At 48.4% G+C, this 18,179-nt stretch overlaps 1 protein-coding gene across 2 annotated transcripts in view; it reads right to left on the reverse strand.

Annotated features, from left to right (window-relative positions):
• SEPTIN5 (septin 5) overlaps window positions 1-16,738 on the reverse strand; it is a 42,388-nt gene extending 25,650 nt beyond the window's left edge. The window contains exons 1-2 of one of the 2 annotated variants that reach the window (XM_015644238.1): window positions 16,634-16,738; window positions 16,490-16,500 (exon numbers count right to left, since the gene is read on the reverse strand). Coding sequence is in view for 1 of the 2 variants with exons in the window: in XM_015644237.2 (XP_015499723.1) it covers window positions 16,490-16,500; window positions 16,634-16,676 (54 nt within the window). In the remaining variant the exon portion in view is untranslated. The remainder of the gene's footprint in view (window positions 1-16,489; window positions 16,501-16,633) is intronic. The other variant, XM_015644237.2, reaches the window with a different exon arrangement.
• Window positions 16,739-18,179: the final 1,441 nt, after the last annotated feature.

An 18,179-nucleotide genomic window follows, 5' to 3' on the forward strand; every position in this document is an offset into this window, starting at 1 on the left:
AGAAGCAGTGACCCTGCCCTGAATCAGGGAAGGCCCTGAGCAGCACAGCAGGGCTGGGCACAGAGCCCTGAGTTACCATCCCAGCTCCAGAGCTGACAAACCTCCCACCAGAGGCAGTGCCTGGTACAAAGCCTCTTTTGTTCCCGACACACGAGCTCCCTCCAGGCTGCCGCTGGGACACATCTTTATTGTGCCCTCCTGACTTCAGCAACAGGCAAGGCTTGGGGATAATAGTCCCTTTCTGGGATGCTGCTGGGGCTCACACACAGAGGCTGCTGATGGAGGGGGCTGCCAATGTCCTGAGCCCTGCCAGGCAGCCAGCGCTGGCACCATGCACCCATCACCACTGACAGCAGCACAAACCTCTCCTGGGGCTCCCCTGACCCAAACTCCTTCTCAAAGCCATGGCAGAGCTCCTCTGTAACCCAGCCAGCACCTGTCACCTGTCACTGCACATCAGTGTCATGGGCATAGCTGTGGGATGCTGAGCAAAGGGGAAAAAAGAGGTGCTTTTAACACAAAATACCTGTTTGTCCATGCACTTTGAGATTGTTCCCTGGAGACAATTCTGAGGCAGGAAGGAAGAAAGTCTGCAAACTCTTGTCCTCACTGTGACATGGTCACAACAGGATTCATTTTCAGTCCCTGCTCCCACTGCAACAGGCAACAGGGGCAGGAGGGCTGGAGAAAGTCTCTTGCTAGATCCCACAGTTAAAACTCTCCCTATTTAGCAGTGATGAGAAGGGAATTTTTATCCAACCAAGAGTTTTGATGCCACCTGGGACAAAGCCAAGAGAAAAGCAAATTCTTCCAGTCAATTTATCCCACTCCAATACTGCCTACCCAGCTACAGGGAGTTTCTGCAGCCACACAGCCACAGAGACATGAGAAAAGACTGCTTTTATTTTTTCAGCCATAGCTTACCACAGCCCAGCATCTCTTCAGCTTGAGCTGGAGCCAGAAGACAACTAAGCTTAAGGGGAAGTGGCTGGACACCCCCACACAGCTTGTGAGACAGCACTTGGAAGCTATCCTGACTGAAAAACATGGACATTTACTGAAGTCCAGAACTGCACCTGGCAGACCAGCTCCAGCATCCAGGATGGAACTGGGCTTGCTGGACAACAGCAGAGTCCAAGGACTCAAGGCTTTAGCTGTGCAACAGAAAATCTCGGCCACCTCAAAGTAGCAGACATCAAAGCAGGAGGAAGGGCCCTTTGCCATGTCAGGAAGCAGAATTACCTGGTAGTTTCTGCAAGTAGCATCTGTGGTCTCATGTGCTCCTCATCACTATCTGGACCTACAGCTGACACTCCAGCTGCCTCTCACCCCATGCTCCAGATCCCCAGATCTCCCAGATTTCTCACTGACATCTTGGGTCCCAAAAAGAAAAGCCTCCAGGAGGGCTCTGATCCCCTTTTCTGCTGATCCACAGGGTCCTCAGATTCAAAGAACCCAGCAGATGCTCTTCCATCCATGCACATACCTTCAGCACCTTTCCACACAGCACATGATCACACTTAGTGTGTTTTCCAGCTGGGCACAGCTCAGCACCCTGCAGGACAGGGCTGGACCTTTCATCAGGAACTTACTGCTCTGATGTGTGACACGTCCAGCTGTGTTTTTCAGACTCTGCTTCTCCTTCCTACTTCCCCCCACTCTAGCATGTAGAAAGATAAAAACCCCCACAGCCATCACCCACTTCCCACCTCCTCACACAGCTGTACATCACTGGGCAGGAGGCACAGGGCTCTCCTGGAGCCTCAGCCCCTCACCTGCATCATTCAAAGAGCATCATAAGCTCTGGCTGGGCCTCCAAACAGTGCTCCACCTCAGAGCTGGAGACGGATGAGGTCACCTCCTCCAGTCTGAAATCACTTCCCTTCTCAAACTGCTCCCAAGACTGTGCCACAGATTTAAAAGAGTGGGATGGGTGGGGAGGGAAACCCAAACCAATGGAGCATGTTCTCCATTAAGAGCTCAACACTTAATTTATCTCTGCCTCCCAGGCGACTGCCATCTGAACCCTCCACCCTCCCTCCTTCCCCTGCAAGAACAAACCTGGCAGAAACTGTTTTGAATTAACAGCAGGGTATGGCACAAGCTGCATGGGCCTACACTCATCCCCCAAATCCACAAATCCAAACCCAAGCAGAGCACTGGGGAAGAATCACAGCTTGGTGTTGTCAGATGAGCTCAGCTACTCTGCTCTGCCTGTGCCAGCTCCAACTGCTGACCTTCAGCTGCAGCAGCCCAAGTCTATCTCACCACACACACAAGGTTGGAAATGGTTTGTACTGGCAATGCAGCACTGAGCACCAGCACCACAACCCTGCAGTTTCTCCAGCACAGCCCCATCAGCCCCATTCTCCACTGTACAAGTGGCCACACCAGCCAAGGTGGCAGCAGGATTCTCCCACCTAGATCAGACAGCACAAATGCCTGAGGAACCAGACTGAGAAAGGATAATGAAAATTAAGGTTACCAGCATGGAGGAGTCCTAAGGAAAGGAGCCTTGCAGTGGCCACACTTGGCCAGAAGAAACCAGACTGACAGTTCAGTGGCATTCCTTTAAAAACACATTGACCACAGATGAATCAGTGTCTCATTGTTGGAAGCTCTAACCCGACCACAGTACCCAGCAGTGCCTCAGGCAGTAACAGCCACCACACATCACTGTCATATGCACATACTCCTACACAGCCATGGGTTTTTCCCCTCACCCCAGACTTTGCTCAACACAGGAAGGCACCCAGGTTTTGTGGGTCTCTTCCAGAATTTCCAGTCGCACTGCAGTGGCAGACACTGGATAGGGCCATTTCGTCAGCAAATACAGCTGCTGTGATCCATACCCTGTTTGGAATCCAATCCAGCTCACACATGCACATGGCCCTGGCCTCACTGGTGACACAGCAGCCACTGGGCACAACCCCACAGGTTAACAGGAGCTATTGCAAATGCAGTGGCTAGAGGAACAAGGGGCACAGCATGCTCAAGTGCAGCTATAGATCACATACTGCATAATTTTAAACTTCCTTCAAGCAGATGGAAGACTGGGTTGCATGTGCTGCCAATCCTGTGATAGATTCTTTGGATCACACAACAACCTTGGGGCTGAACAGCAGGAGAAGTACAGCATGACTGCATCTCCCAGACCGCACTTTTCTCCTCAGCCTCTTTCCAGAGGCTAGCCCTGGACAACAACCAGTTAAAACTGCAATGAAAGTGAGATCTTTCTTCCCCTTGCGGGCTTCAGCCCTTCTAGAAGCAGTGGGCACCAGAGAAAGGAATCTCTCTCGGCACCAGGCATGGACCTGGCCTGTTCAGGTAGCTCCTTCTTCTGCAGACCAGGAATAAATACACTGCAGGTCAAACAGGTTTCAGCAGATGAAGCAGCAGGCTGTTCCACCTGGCTGCATTCCCACCAGCTTCTTTCTGCTAGTTCTGGCTTCACACCTGTAACTCAGTAAGATGCCAGCAGAAGTCATCAACACAGTGAGGACCTGGTGGGGAAGTGACTGTCCAACAGACAGGCTGCCTTGCTGGGGAGATGAGGAACCACAGAGCTTCTACAGATCAGTTTCTGACAGCTCCCAGTGGGAGAGCTCCAACAGCAATGAGTGGAGCAGGGCATGCTTCACACCCACTGCCCTGAGAAACACCAACCACTACATAGAAGGAACAGGTCTGAAGTTGAACATTTGGGCTAAGGGGAATCCTGAGGCTCAAGTGCCTCTGGTAAAGCTTTAGTTGTGGTATGATTGACTCACAGGGGAGCAGAGCCATTCCTTCATCAAAGTATGCTGTGTATCCCTAAAAATCATGGCCTCCAGGCAGAAATACCTCTAGACAGAGCTGTTATATCCTGGGCTTCAGTGGCTTCACCACCTCTGAGCATAGAGAACTTCACTGCAAACACCCACACCTGCCCTGGCTGGGCCAGTGCTGTCTGCTGAGCCCTTAAGGATACAGTTCTGGAGAGTCATGAAGGGTCATGCTCTTCACCCTGTACCCAGACACCCTGGAGAGTTCCGCACCATGTTCTCTGTCTCCTGCAAAAGCTATCAACGCTGCAAAAGGGAAAAGATCTGCAAGAGCAAAGCCTGTGTGAGTTTCCCATGCTGTGATGAGTCTGGGTGAAGCAAAGACAGGCACATGGGAGCATAAAGCCCCAGGGCAAGGCACTGCCTAGCTCCTCAGCCCTGGATTTGTCCTCCAGAGAGCGGACTGCAGTCAGCTCCACGCTCCCAGGGAGCACATCCCTGTGTAAGAGTGGCGTGCTGGAGCACAGAGGCGATCCCAGCCGCAGAGGGCCTGGGCTCAGCACACAGAACAACTTCCAGGCACACAGAGCAGTCAGAAGGCAGCACAGCCACTGCAATAAAGAGTGACTAGCAAACCCACTAGCCAGCTCCTGCCAGGGAGACACAGGAGGGGTTTAGGGAGAAATCTGAAGGAAAAGAAAGAGGACAATTTTCAAAAGAAGGTGGGATGAGATTAATCCGCAATGGAACATCTCTGCTGAATAAATTCCAAAAATAGAAGCAACACTGTAAAAGTTTCAGTTCCAATACAGAAAGCAAAATGTTAAATGGGTCTGTCACTCCTGAGCACAGCCATGATCCTTTCACAGAGCTACAGCTCTCACTGATTTTTTGAGGCAAAGATGAAAGAGTCATTCAGAGCAGCCTGGAACATACCTCTTGCAGTATTTTCAGTTATTTTCCTTCAGCAACCCCTTTCCTGGACCTAATCCATGGACCACAGCACATGAAAGGCAACTGTAAGCCTGGCACCAGGTGTGTAAATGCCGAGGCAGCAGTAGCCTCCTCATGGGAGATGGCGAGAGCTCTTGCTACACAGCAGTTTAGATCAGAGAGGGATGGTGGGGGGAGAGCAGTGACAAGCTGCTCACCAGAGCCAAATTTATAAAAATACAGGAGGTATCTAGCTCCTCAGTTTCAAAGGAGGTAGGCACTTTCATCTGTATTAAAAGATGGCTGGCCTTTGGTTCCTATTATTGCAAATTGCCTAAAAATTTTGCCTTTTAAATAACTACATTGTACAATGGCCCTTGTAGAAAAGCTCATGTTTCAGCCTATTGCCTTTCATCTCCACACCACCGACCCAGACCAGAGGAATGTGTCAGTTCCTTGGTTAATCCAGAATGTGCTGACAATTTCAGAGGTACTGCAAGCAGGATCACTTCATTTGTGGCAGGAACAGCCCACAGTCCTGGACTGGCACAGTGGGAAACTGCAAGGCTGTGGCCCAGGAGAGGCTCCACAGACACCATTGTCATGCAAACAAACACTCAGTAACTGCCACTGTGTCACAAGGCCCCACTGAGCTCCACACTGGAACAAGAAGATTGGAGCTGATCTTACAAAAAAAAAGGCACTGGATTTACTACCCAGCTCTGCAGTTCTGGCAAATCTCACCACTTATAATTCAGTATAAAATACTGTAGCCAGACCAGGCAACCCAACTTGACCAGGACAGATGTGGAATGAGTATTGTCCTGACAAGGTCTCAGGGATGGTATTTCCTACTGAATTCAAGACTGCCATTTTGCCTCTCTCCTCATTAAAAATAACAGCCTTAGGAACAAACCTTATCACCCACCTAGACTGCAGGAGACAGACACTAAGGCATCCTGTACATCCTGCAGAGGGCTATTAAAAGACAGACATTAAAAAGTGCATTCTCTACACCTCCTAAAATCCTTTCTACCTTAAGATAACAATTTCTTCCCTGAAAAACAGAGAGAAAGCAATCACAAAAGGTTAGTGCCCCTATACTGTCCTTGCATCAGGACCACAGCCCAGTCACTGAACAAACAGGGTCGTCCATAACATCTGTTCTTAGCTGATAATATCACTGTGACACTGGTGTTTGCTGCTATTTCAGTCCTGATTTCCACAGTAAAGTTTATCCAGTCAGAGTCAGCAATACACTCTCTACTTGCCCTGTAGAAAAACCGTTATCAGCAACTCACTAATACAGTCCTGATTGTAAGGAACAGATAATTGTGGAATCCTCCCTCCAGAGAATCCTTCTGTGGTATTGCTGATTTCATAAATTTCTTTCTGGGCTCATCTGAAAATAACAAAAAATGGTAAAGTATATGAGATGTAACATGAGAGATGCTAACATAGCAGACACTGGAGTAGCAGAGTTCACGAAGATGTCACCTTTGAGATGATTACATTGGATTTCTCCAAGTCAGAATGAAACCAGATTAAAAAGATATTAGAGAAGACAGAAAGTCATTTGACTGTAAACGCTGTGGCTGTTGGACACACAAGGGGCAGCAACACACGATGTTAGAAAGAACTTGGAAGCAATGGAGTGGAAAAAATTGCATTTGCTAGACTGTGTTTTCCTGAGAGGCAACCCACAGGAAATGGAAACAGCCATGTAGGTAAGACAGGGGAGAGAGGCAGTGTGGGGAATGCTCCAACCAGTGGATGGGTTAAGCAGAGAGCCAGCACCCCCATGCAATGCCAGCTCAAGTGACAGCACAACAGGCCAAGAATCATTTATCACTTGCAGCAAGTTCTTTAACAAGAACTGGGTGCAAAATCAAATTAGATACCCACAAATAGCTCTTAGGATGTGCAGCACAGCGTGAAATAAAACCTTTATATGTTTTAGGAATCCAAAGATAAATATCTTCAAGGAAAGCCTGGAACCACCGTCACATGCAAAATGAGGAAGGGTTCCCTTGGGCTTCTAGCCTGGGCTTTGACTTGCTAGGCCAAACAGCAATCTCTTGGGATGTTTTTTCTGAGATTTATTTTCTCAGATTTATTCTCTGTGTAGTGGGTTCTCATCCCACTGCGCCTCACAGGCTCTTTAGGCTCATCTATAAACCATTGCCTTGAAAATACAAAGCAAGACCTTCTTCCTCTTCTGAAGAAAACACATGCTGGCCTATTACTGCAGGATGCCAGCCAAGAGGTGGGTGGATACCCTAATTACTTTGTTTTTTGAAAAATAATGAAGAAAAATAGCTATTTGTCATGAAGGAAAATCCCTAATCAGCTAAGGACAAACTCTAGGTACCCAGTACACATGGATTCACTGGAGCCACAAGGAAGCTCAGCACTCAAGCATATGCAGGGTGTCTGATGAAACGAGAGCAGAAGTCTCATCCAGCCATTTCCTGGATGTCCACTGCCATTAATGTCATGACAAATGGGATCTGAGTCCTCCAAAATGCCCAATATATGCTGTGAGATCTAACTCACAGGGACACACTTCAGTACCAAACACAACCAAGTGCAAGATGCAGCACAGGAACAGCTGACAGGAAGAGGCATCCACATACTTCGAGAAGAACCAGAAGATGGCTCATTAAGCTTTCAGACTAACAAGCCCCATGATACCCCTCATTAGCAACCCCATGCACAAACTACACTGCTGCCACATGAGGGGCAGCTCCAATAACACCGTCACTTGTTTATCAAGAGAACAATTCTCCTATTGCCTGACACTTGCCCATGACAGTACAACCACGGGAGGAGCAGGGAGATGTTCAGATGACACTGGGCATTCAAACGAGGCAGCAAAACGCCTGGCACTGGCTGGAACATCTGAGCAGCTGCTGAGGACCCGCCCTACCATCTCAAACAGAAAGGCTTTCACTGACATTAATGAGAGCTGCTGCAAATAATGCCATCCCACAGCTCTGAGATGGCATGCAAGTCCACTCAGGGACTGGCAGCTGAACAGAGCAAGCACTGAGGAACACGAACGCTGGGCTCCATCCAGTTGCTTCTGGTTTACTCAAATTGCTGTAAGATCCAGTGCTGTGAACCTGATGTGAGCCAAGCGTGGTGGGGCAGGGCAGATGAGGCTTATCCAGGTGACAAGAGGACACACTCCTGCTGCACAGTGATGGTCATCAGGGTTCCAAGCAGGTCCATGTGGCACTACTGGGGTGTATGCAGCAAACAGGCCTCTCACTGACCTCTGTGGGCCTGTTCTGAGCCTCTGAAGTGTCAGTCCCAGGGCTGCTGGCACACTAGAGCTGATCCAGAGGGTCCAGCTCCTCAGTGAACCTGGAGTGCTTCCCAAGCATGCGCCTGAATTAACTGCTCAGTAAAAGCACCAAGTTCTGCTAAATGATTGTCCTCTCCAATACCCACTTCCCTCATAAATGCACGTGCTGCCAAGGGCTCCTTTCAAGGAGAGGGGAGCTCTTTAAAGCAGCTGAACAGCACAGGTATAAACCTTGGGATGAGACACAAGCAGTTTCTCTTCTGCTTGCTACAGCTCCAGAGCACTGTTCCAGCTGCATCACAGAAACCATCTCTGAGAGCCAGGACTGCAAGAACAACTGCCGGGAGACAAGAGATCATCCCTGACAGCATCTCTCACTGTCCCAATGACACATTCCTGCTCATCTTGGCTCTGTACAATCATGGCATGGCTTTGCTGCAGCCCAGCTGCATTTCTTGAATTAACTCCTGCTGCCTTCATTCAGCCCACTGCCTAAAAAAACAGGGCAAATACCAGCTTCTGAAGGCTCTGATGCTTCTTCCATTACTGTCTAATCCCAGCTGGCAGCAGACTCTCTAAGCAGCAGGAACCTCTGAGAATCTATAGGATCTTGAAAGCCATAAATCTGCCTGACATTTTTTACAGCAGGCCTTGGGCAGAAAGAAATTACTATTGGTCTAGATGTGCACTTCCAGTACTCCCTACCCACATTTCCAGGGCTTCATATCACTTACAGAGACTCAGGAGAGCTTTAAAGCAAACAGAAAGCACAGCCAAAGTGACTGTGTAGGGCAGGCAGATGCCTTTGTGACTCACATTTCACCTGAATATATAATTAATGTAGTATGTAATTTATTTGAAAATAAAAGTGGATGTAAGACTGCAGGATCTAAAGAGACTTCATGTGTGTACATATCACACAAGAATGAGCTCAGTGCGTCAGGAAGGATTAAAATAGTTCCCACACTGAGGAAACAGTGAGGAGACATTACAAAAAGCTGAGAGCAAAGTGACTTGCCTGGGAATAACCTCAAAAATAATTGCAATACAAACTATATCAGTAAAAGGCCTGGCTTGTGCTCTCATGTGTGTTCACACAGCTTCATGCACCACAGGTCTGCAAGGAAAAATGAAACGCAATCACTGGAGCCACATCTGTACTGCCACGGGCTTTGCCTCACAGAAAGCAGAAGAAAGATGTTAAACCCTTGGAGCCTCTTTTCCCACAAGTTGAGTGGATCTCTTTCCCCTCCCTTGCTTCTGCACTGAGAACATCCAGAGGTCAGTGGGACGGGCTCACTCCTCATGGCCAGTCTCCAGGAGCTAGCACTCATGATCCCGTGGTTTATTTGCTCAGCCTGCGCTCTCAGCTCCCAGTTTCTCTGCCAGGAGTCATTCTGGGAGAACGGTACCGACTGCCTCGGGTGGGGCCAGGCAGAGATGGGCCATCCCTGCTCCACACACACACCCCGGACACACTGGATAACAAGCTGCAAAACAAACAGGGCACTCCCAAAGATCCCCCGAAGAGCAAAGGCCTGAGCCCAAAGCTCAGGTCCTCCCGTCCTTGGCACCGAGTGCTCAGAGCACAGGCAGGGTCAGGCAGCCGCTGCCCCTCTGTCCCCAGCAGGAGTCAGGGCAGGGCGAGCACCGCTGCTACAGCCATCAGCCACTGTGCACACAAACAGCTCGGATTTAAGAGCTGAGTGAAGAACTGGAGTTAACTTCTAGTAAGGGCTTCCCACCTACATTTCCAAGCGTAAACCCCAAGCCCTCCTTGGCCCTGGCTGCCACGGCACCAGGCTGGGGCAGGCCAAGGGCTCCACAGCTGATCCAGAGAGGTCTCAGCCATCCTGAGCATCCCTGCACTGTCTTGCCCTGCCCAGCACAGCTACATCCCTCTTCCAGAATCATCATCAGCCTCAGCTTCTCCTATTTCTTTTGACTTCAGGAGTGGACAGTTATAGTCAAGCCAGAAACTAAACAATTCTCCTCCCCCTCTTGGCACTATATCCTTGCAGATGTTTGTGCAGGGTTTCACTTCCTCTTCAGCTCTTGGCCAACACTTAGCCAAGCTTTGCTTGTTAGCAAAAAAAATCTCTGCGTCTTCTCAGCACTCTCCCTTCCAGCAACCCCTGGCACTTGGCTGCTGTGATGTTGCTGGGTACCAGCCTTGCAGGCAGGGAATAAGGACAGAGGGAAGGGAGAGCAGTCTAGAGCTGAATGTTAGCAGGTCATAACAGATTTCCATTAATGCACTGGAAATACAGAAGAGAAGGACTGAAGAATATCACCCCGTTCAGTCCTAAGACAAAGACAGCTCTTACTTAAGTCAGAAGCAACAGATCTGTTCCACTTCCTGCAGCCCAGCCCCTATGGTCAGCACTGTGCATCCAAATCTTCCCACTCAGCATGCAGTGCTGCCTTCCACTGTTCATGCAGAACAGTGTTTCTGGAAAGCCAAGTCATGGATGAACAGCAGCACATATACATACTGATGAGGAGCATATGTTCTGGCATCTGATCCCAGCACCACACACAAATCCAGCTCCTGAACACTTTTGTGGGAACAAGATGACTGCAAACCTCTTCACAGCTCCAGGGACAAATCTCTGGGAGAAAAGGAATGTGTAACAGCAGACAAACATTCTTTCCTGTGCTTCAAGGCTAACCACACTGTAGACATGCACACACACACACAAAATCCAGCCCTTATGGGAATTATTCCAGTATTCTATGAAACAACTTGCATACACTTCGCAAACATCTGAAGTCACACAAATATTGGAGGTGCCCCACATTTCCTTTACAAGTAGAGCATTATCCTGTGTGATTTCACTGTCACAGGGAAACCTCTGCCTTGGGCAAGAAGGGAACAAACACTGTTGGTCAGGAAAGAAAACTCTACAGGTAAGCAAAGAATGCACCCTCCAGTTCATGCTCTGCCATACAAGAAAAAACGTAACACAGAGGTCACTTGAACTGGAAGAGAAATGGGAATGGGAGAGGAACCCTCTTGACTTAGCCAAGAGGTATATTCAGCAAGAAGTACCTGAAGTATTAAGGATGGAGCCGAGCTCCCCAGGCTTGGTTTGAACATATATGAAGAGTAACTGCAGTGTGGTTATAGGAGCTACCACTGTGGGGTGTCTCAAAACAGCTGGGGAAACCCCTTGGACTGATTGTTTAAAACTAATTTGGCAAAGTTCTAGAGATACACAGCAGGCACCCAGCCTGGCCTGGCACAGAGACCAACCAGCTTGCTGAGATGGACTCTCCTCTGGATTTCCAAAATGTCCATTTCATTGAGTATTTAATGAACAGCACCTTAGACTGAAAGTGGGCAATATGGTTCTAGAAGACACTGAACTCCACCAGTTGTTTCTCTCTCTTGACTTGCCTCGCCTCAGCTTTTCCAGGGAACTGCCATAGAACCATTAAATGAAGAACAGCATCAGCATGAAGACAGTAATATTTTTGAGACCATAAATGATTTTAAGAGACTCCTTGACTTTGGAGACTAAAAGCACCCAGGGACATTGTTTCTCCTTTGTTCAAATAGCAGCAACACTTTCCCCTCTCCAACTGCAAGCTGCCTTTTGCAAAGCCCCAGCATCTCTTGGGGTTAAATGAAGGTTGTTCCTACTTCCTTAACATCAGCAAAGATCAGTTGAACTTACACATTTGGTTAAGGTGCCTGGAGCACTGGAACAGCTCTGTACAACTCTCATAAGTGCAGCAGAATTTTGGAGTTGTGCACAAGTAGCTGGGCAGGGAAATTAAAGTGACAAAAATCCTGTGCAGGAAACACTTACTTCTCCTTTCCATAAACTGCAGATTGGTACTTGCACCAAGAGGGCTGAACCTCTCCCCTGCCCTGCACTCAACTGTTTCATCCATTTGGAGCATAAATAATTGAAGAGAGACAGCAGCAGCAGCAGAAGGAGACAGAATCTGTGCCCAGCTCTCCAGCGGTTCTGTTTCACCACAAAGTCCATGCATTGACCTCTTTTTACTGCCTTTTTCCAAGTGGCCAAGCAGACAAAGAATGGAAAAAACGTAAGTCCAAGTGCCCAGGATGAACTTCCCTTCCCAGCCTAGAACAGCCCTTGTGTGACACAGGGCCTCCTGCAGCCAGGCTGTTTAGACAGATGCACAGCAGAAAGACAGGCAGGGCTGAACCTCCTGACCTGCTGCAGTCCCACCCACTCCCAACACACTGTTCTGAGCACTGAGCCTCTGCCCAGCTCGGAGGGCAAGGGACCAACGTTGTCTTTTGAAATGGGCCAAAAAAAATCAATGAAACACACAAGGCTTTTCACAGAGAAGTAAAAGCTTCCACTCCTATGCTACGTCTGGCCAAGATACACTGGGACATCAGAAAAACAAGCAGGGATATGCTGCTTTAAGAGTGTTTCCAGTATCTACCTCCAGATTCTGTGACTAATTTGCTACTCCCTTTCTGGCAGGCACATCTTGGTAGCCAGGATGCATGACCACGGTTGGAAAACAGAGGTTGGAAGAGACATTAATGTGGGGAGTCAAAGAGAAACAGCCTCACCCAGGGCAAGCTATGACACAGTGAGACTATCCAGCTGTGGTGAAATATCCCATTAGACAGCTGCAAACATAATTTTGCTTTCTCTGAGGGGGGGAAAAAAAAGCCACCTCACCACAACCATCCTGAATTGACACAGTGCAGGAACACAGATCCATACTGCTGCTCCCAATGACTCAAAGAATCACAATTATAAAATAATTGCTTTAATTCTGAGAAAATTAAAGAGTCAGTGGTAGTCTGTTCTCCTTCCAGGTTCCATACTTTTCTGTGCAAGCAAGAATGTTCCTCTAGTCACAAGACTACAGGAACTGTTATTGTAAGAAAAACATTTAGGTGAAAGGTGGCAATGCCACAAAGGAACAGTGCAGGTACAAATCCTCCAAGCTACTCCAGCAGAGACTTTGGAGAGGCTCTGTAAAGACTAAGCTTTGCTTATGGTCCTTGTTGTATAGTTGCTGTACAAGAGAACCTACCGCTCCAATGATACTTCTCATCACAGGTTTCATAAAAGTCAGCTCATCAATTTTTCCTACATAGGCATCTACATAGAAACTGAGGGTCACATTAGATCATGTTCAACCAGCTCAAGGCACAAGGAATCACCACTTTTCCCCCTTCTTAATCTGTTCTTGGTAATCAGCAGCTGCCTGCACTGGATTTGTCCTCAGTGTGACAGGCAGTATCTACAACCAGCCCAGGTGCCTCAGCTCTATGCAGAGTGCAGCCCTTCAGAGGATGTACTTTCCTGTAGCCCAACTGGGTTTATTTCTCTATAACCACAGTAGAGAAAAGGAGAAGGCAGTTCAGCACACATTAACAGAGAACTTGGGGATTTCCACCAGCCAGTGTTCTCTGCTAGGCAAGGCCGGGGTTGAAAGTTGACCTTAAAAATGATGCTCTGTGTTGGCACAGTTGCTATTTTAGACAGAAGACATCTCTGCTGTTGCAATATCTGCTGTTCCAGGAACAATAGAAATCTCTGCTCCATTTTTTACAAGAAAAAACCCAAAGGAGTCTGAATGTAAGTTTTTAACATATAAAACCCAGATTCTCAAAAACTGAAACACAAAGGCAATGAATTCAGTTCTCAATGACTCACACTGAAACCACTCCTCCAATCAAACTACCTTTTGCACAGCATCTTCTCTATACACAGCCCCCCATAAATATTTTTACTGACAAGCAGACCACTTCAAAATAAGTTCAAGTAGAAAAAAAGGACTAAGCTGAATGCAAAAGTCACAGCCCTGTAATTTCAAACCCACTGAAAGAACTGGATCCACCAGATAGTCTTTGCTCCCACACCCAAACAACTTTGCAAGTTGATGGGGTGGGGAGAGATCAACTTGGGAAGGAGAGGTTCCCATCCTCCTGATTTAAAAAGAAACAATGACTTCAAAGAACATGAGAGACATGAGCCTGAATGAGCAGGAGTCAGCTTCAGAGACACAGCAAGGTAACACCCCAAGCACACACACGCCAACAACAGGAGCTGGGAGGCATGTTCTGGAGGAGTGTGCCAGGAGACTCCAGTTTAACCAGGTACTTGGGAGGTTTCACCTTTACTCCTCCCACAGCAACACCTATGGCTTTGGCAGAGCGTCCATCTGCTGTACTTGCCCTGTCAACTCCTGACAAATTCCTGGGTTTCCCTACACAGGGCCTACTCCTCTGCACATGGGATGTCAGTCATTGCTTCATTTCCTACCCAGTTTCACCATGAGAATCCCTCTTACTGAACCAGTGGTAAATAAATTGCTAGGAGAGAAACCATCCCTCTCCAAGAGGTGCTGAACTGAAGTATAATAAAACTGAGGAGCTTGGTGTCACCAGGCAACTTGCCAGAGCTCCACAACCCTTCCCCTGGGAATGCTGGATGCTCTGCACACAGAGACCAGTATGAAATCTCCACTGACTTCAACAATTAAGAGGTCATTCCTTGGAAATCAGAGAGGTGGAGAATCTACCGTTATTTTTTCCTATGAATGGTAGCAATTAGGAGCCCAACCTGCAAAACAGAGTACCCTGAACCCAGACAATGCATCAGCCCCTGATCATGCTGTGAGGGAGGATGAACACACCTTCTCTGCCACCACATTGTTCCATTCTATGGACTTGCTAAGTCATGAATATTATTAAGACTTTACCAAAGACAACCCTACTTACATGCAATTTATTGTACTGCCCTCTCAGAATCTCACTTCATTTTTCAAATATTCATTAAAAATAGCTTTTATAATATTTTTTTAAAAATTAATTCAGACAAGAACCGTAGCTTTAGTAAATCCTTTGAATTGTTATCTGCTGTCAGATGCAAGAAGATTGGAAAAGCCAGCACAGGAAAAAAAATTCTGCTCTTAAAAAAATGCTAAATAAAAATAACTTATGCTTTTGCGTGTTCACTTTAATTTTAACAATTACTTTGTATTCACAGCTTGGTTTCCCCTTTCCATACACAAGTAACAGGGCTGGCCCAAATCCATAATGGCCTGTGCTCTGTCATGCAAGGCCCATGCTACACTCAGCACAAGATGTGGATACACACACTCCCTCCACGCTGAAGGAAAGACCTCTGCCCCAGCAGGAACTGCACTGTCCTGCACACACGGGCTCTCTGGGGTACAGACTCCAGCCCACTTCTGCCTATGCAGTGTGACAAGAGCCTTCAGGAGTTATGATAATATCTACAACAGACTCCTCTGATCTCTACCTCGCTTCTTCCCCTAGGGAATGCACAGAAAGGAGCCTTATACATAACCCGCTTCCCTCTTAATTTAAAAACATGAACTGAAGAACAGCATGGTTTAAGGGGGGGTGTCACAAAGCTTCTCCCCACTTCACAACTTACACTAGATATTCCACAGTGTCAGAACACATTCTGGATTGCTTTCATCCAGAAATAAAGCAAGAATTAACTGCAGTATTCACAAATCACTACAAAATACTAGCAAAAGTTCAAGTACCTTGGGAAAAATGCATCTGGTGATCCCATTATCCTATTACCCCTAGATTTACTTTGTTCTTCTCATCACTGCAATCAGCAGCTCACAAAAATGCACAGTGCCAAGTCTGCATTATATAGGGAAACACCAACTCTTCCCATGGCCAGGTGAATACCCAAGCTGCTACAAAGATGCTTTTCTGTGGCCTGAAAAGGCTGTGCAGTACTAGGGTCTTAGCAGGCAAGGTGTTTGCTTCATACAGAATTGGAGCCCCAGAAAGAGAGGACCCAAAGGCAAGTGTAAACCAGGCTGGGAATGGGCGAGATTCTTCCTATGCACTGCCCTGCTGTGTTAACCATCACCTCCGTCCCCACCCTTGTGGGACAGAAAGGCTCTTCCATTTACAGCAGACTTCTCTATATCATGATGATGGGTGCTGAGCAACACAGCCCTTAGCAAAGCATTCAAGCTCTGCAGAGGATTCCTCTTCTTTTTAAATATCCTAAATCGCTCCAAATACCAAAAAGACAACAAAAAAACCTGTCGATGTCATCTGATTGCATCACCCCTCCTCTCTCTCCAGGACTCAAAGGCACGTCTCCAAATAGCTATTAGCTTTGCAAAGCAAAACAGCTGTTTCCTAACACCCAAATCCTGGCCGCCTGCGAGGTGCCGATCGGCTGCAGCACCAAGGAGCGGCAGGACCGGGGCTGTGTCTGCGCATCTGTGCTGCGGAGGGAGAGGGATGCGAAACGTGCTCCCAATACCCAAACGCCTCTGCCAGCCCCGCGCTGCCTTTCTCCATCCGAACCCGCTCGACACACCCAAAGGCAGCGACAAAAAAGAAACCCAACCCAAAATCCGGGGGGATGCGGCAGGCAAAGCGCCTATTTCCCGGATGAATGCAGCCAAGCCGCTGCTGTGCCCAGGTAGCTGCCGCATCCCCGGGGAGAACCGTGCCCGGCGGGAGCCCACCTACCTGCTTCTCCTCTGCGGGGCGGCGCGGCCAGGGCGGGATGCCCGCGGGGGACACCGGCAGCGGGGAGAGAAAAGGAGAGACGGTGAGGCGAGGGGGACGCGCCGGGCCGCGGGGCGGAGCGGCCGCGCGTCCCCGCCGCCTCACCTGGGTTGACCAGCTTGCTCTTGTACCGCATGCCCGTGCTCATGGTGCCTCCCCGGAGCGACAGCCGTGCCCGTGTGTGCGAGGGTGGGTGGGGGACTGAGGGAGTGAGAGAGCCGGGGCCGCCCCGCGCTGCCGCCGAGGGGCCGGGGCCGCCCGGGGCCGCCAATCCCGGGAGCCGAGCCCGCCCCGGGCCCGCCCCCGCCGGGTGACAGCCGGGCCGGGGGCTGCCGGAGCCGGGCAGGGCAGCGGGACCCGCCAGCAGGAGCACCGGAGCGATCCCCCCGCTCCAGCCCCGGTCCGTGCCAGCGGCTGGCGAACGCAGCCCCGGGCCCGGGCAGGAATACCCGCAGCCACCCGGACCCGGGCAGCCTACACCTCCCTGAAGGTTTAAACACTATAAAAGGCAGCACTCCCTGCTCTCCATCAGCAACACGGCGCCGAGAAGGAGGAATACAGTATTTTAAAACAAAACAAAACAAAACACAACCGAAAAACAAAACCCAAACACAAATGGAATAAATAGGAAATGTGCTTCCAGATTTAGCATCTCAAAATACAGTGGGAAGTCCTGAATCATACTGCAACCATGCTGTGTGAAGTAGGGAATGTGTGTGCTCTGTTTCCATTAAAAATTTTTAAAGAGGTTATATGGGAAGTTATTTTAGGTAAAAGCTGTCAGTGTAACTCTTTTAAGACAAAGCAAGACAGAATTTAAATGAAAAGCAGCAGTTGCACATGACATGAGAACAACTCACAGAAAACTCAAAAGTAGAGAAGAAAGGAGAATGGGATGTGAAGACTAAGGATGCCCAGATCCTTCCCCTGACTTCCATGGCTGCAGGGATGGGTCATGTCTTCCCCATTTCAATGACAGGGAAATTATCAGACCTGAAACTCTTCCAAATACAGGACAGGATAAGCTTGGCAGGGCGATGGCTGCATAACTGAAGGGAACTGCCCTGCCTGGCAAGAAATCTGGCACCAATGCCACAAAATCAACTTTTCAAATCCTTGTAGTCATCACAGCATTTGTCTTGGTATTTCTTCCACTTTATCACTCAAAATACCCCTCATAGCAAAACAAGGAGACACTTCCATGGCCTGGCAATCCGAGGCACAGACATTTTAAAACTGCATTAGCTCACCCTCAGTTCAATTTTAGCCATTGATTCAAAGCATCAGAAAAAAATGAATCAGGTAATTGTCAGCAAACTTCCTTGTTTTCAAATGCTACAAAGCCACAGACCATAAGAGACTCCGCACCACAATTAAAGGCACAAACGAGCCCATCAGCCTTTCATGAGTTGTTTTATAGTCTGCCACAGTGTTTTAAAACTAATGAAGACTGAAAGGACTGCAGTCAAATGCTCTTTGATCCTGCTGAACAGTCATTAAAAAAGTTACATGTGGGCACTTTGTCCCAGTGCTAGAAAATGTCAGTCTGGAGAAATCAGGATGAAATTCAGAGAAAGCAACTTGTCTTCCAAGGCCCTGGCACTGCCAACACCTATGGGAGTTGAAATGCAAAGTCAGAAAGCAGGCTCTA

The sequence above is a fragment of the Parus major genome, chromosome 15 (genome assembly GCF_001522545.3).
Source record: "Parus major isolate Abel chromosome 15, Parus_major1.1, whole genome shotgun sequence".
Lineage (NCBI taxonomy): Eukaryota > Metazoa > Chordata > Aves > Passeriformes > Paridae > Parus > Parus major.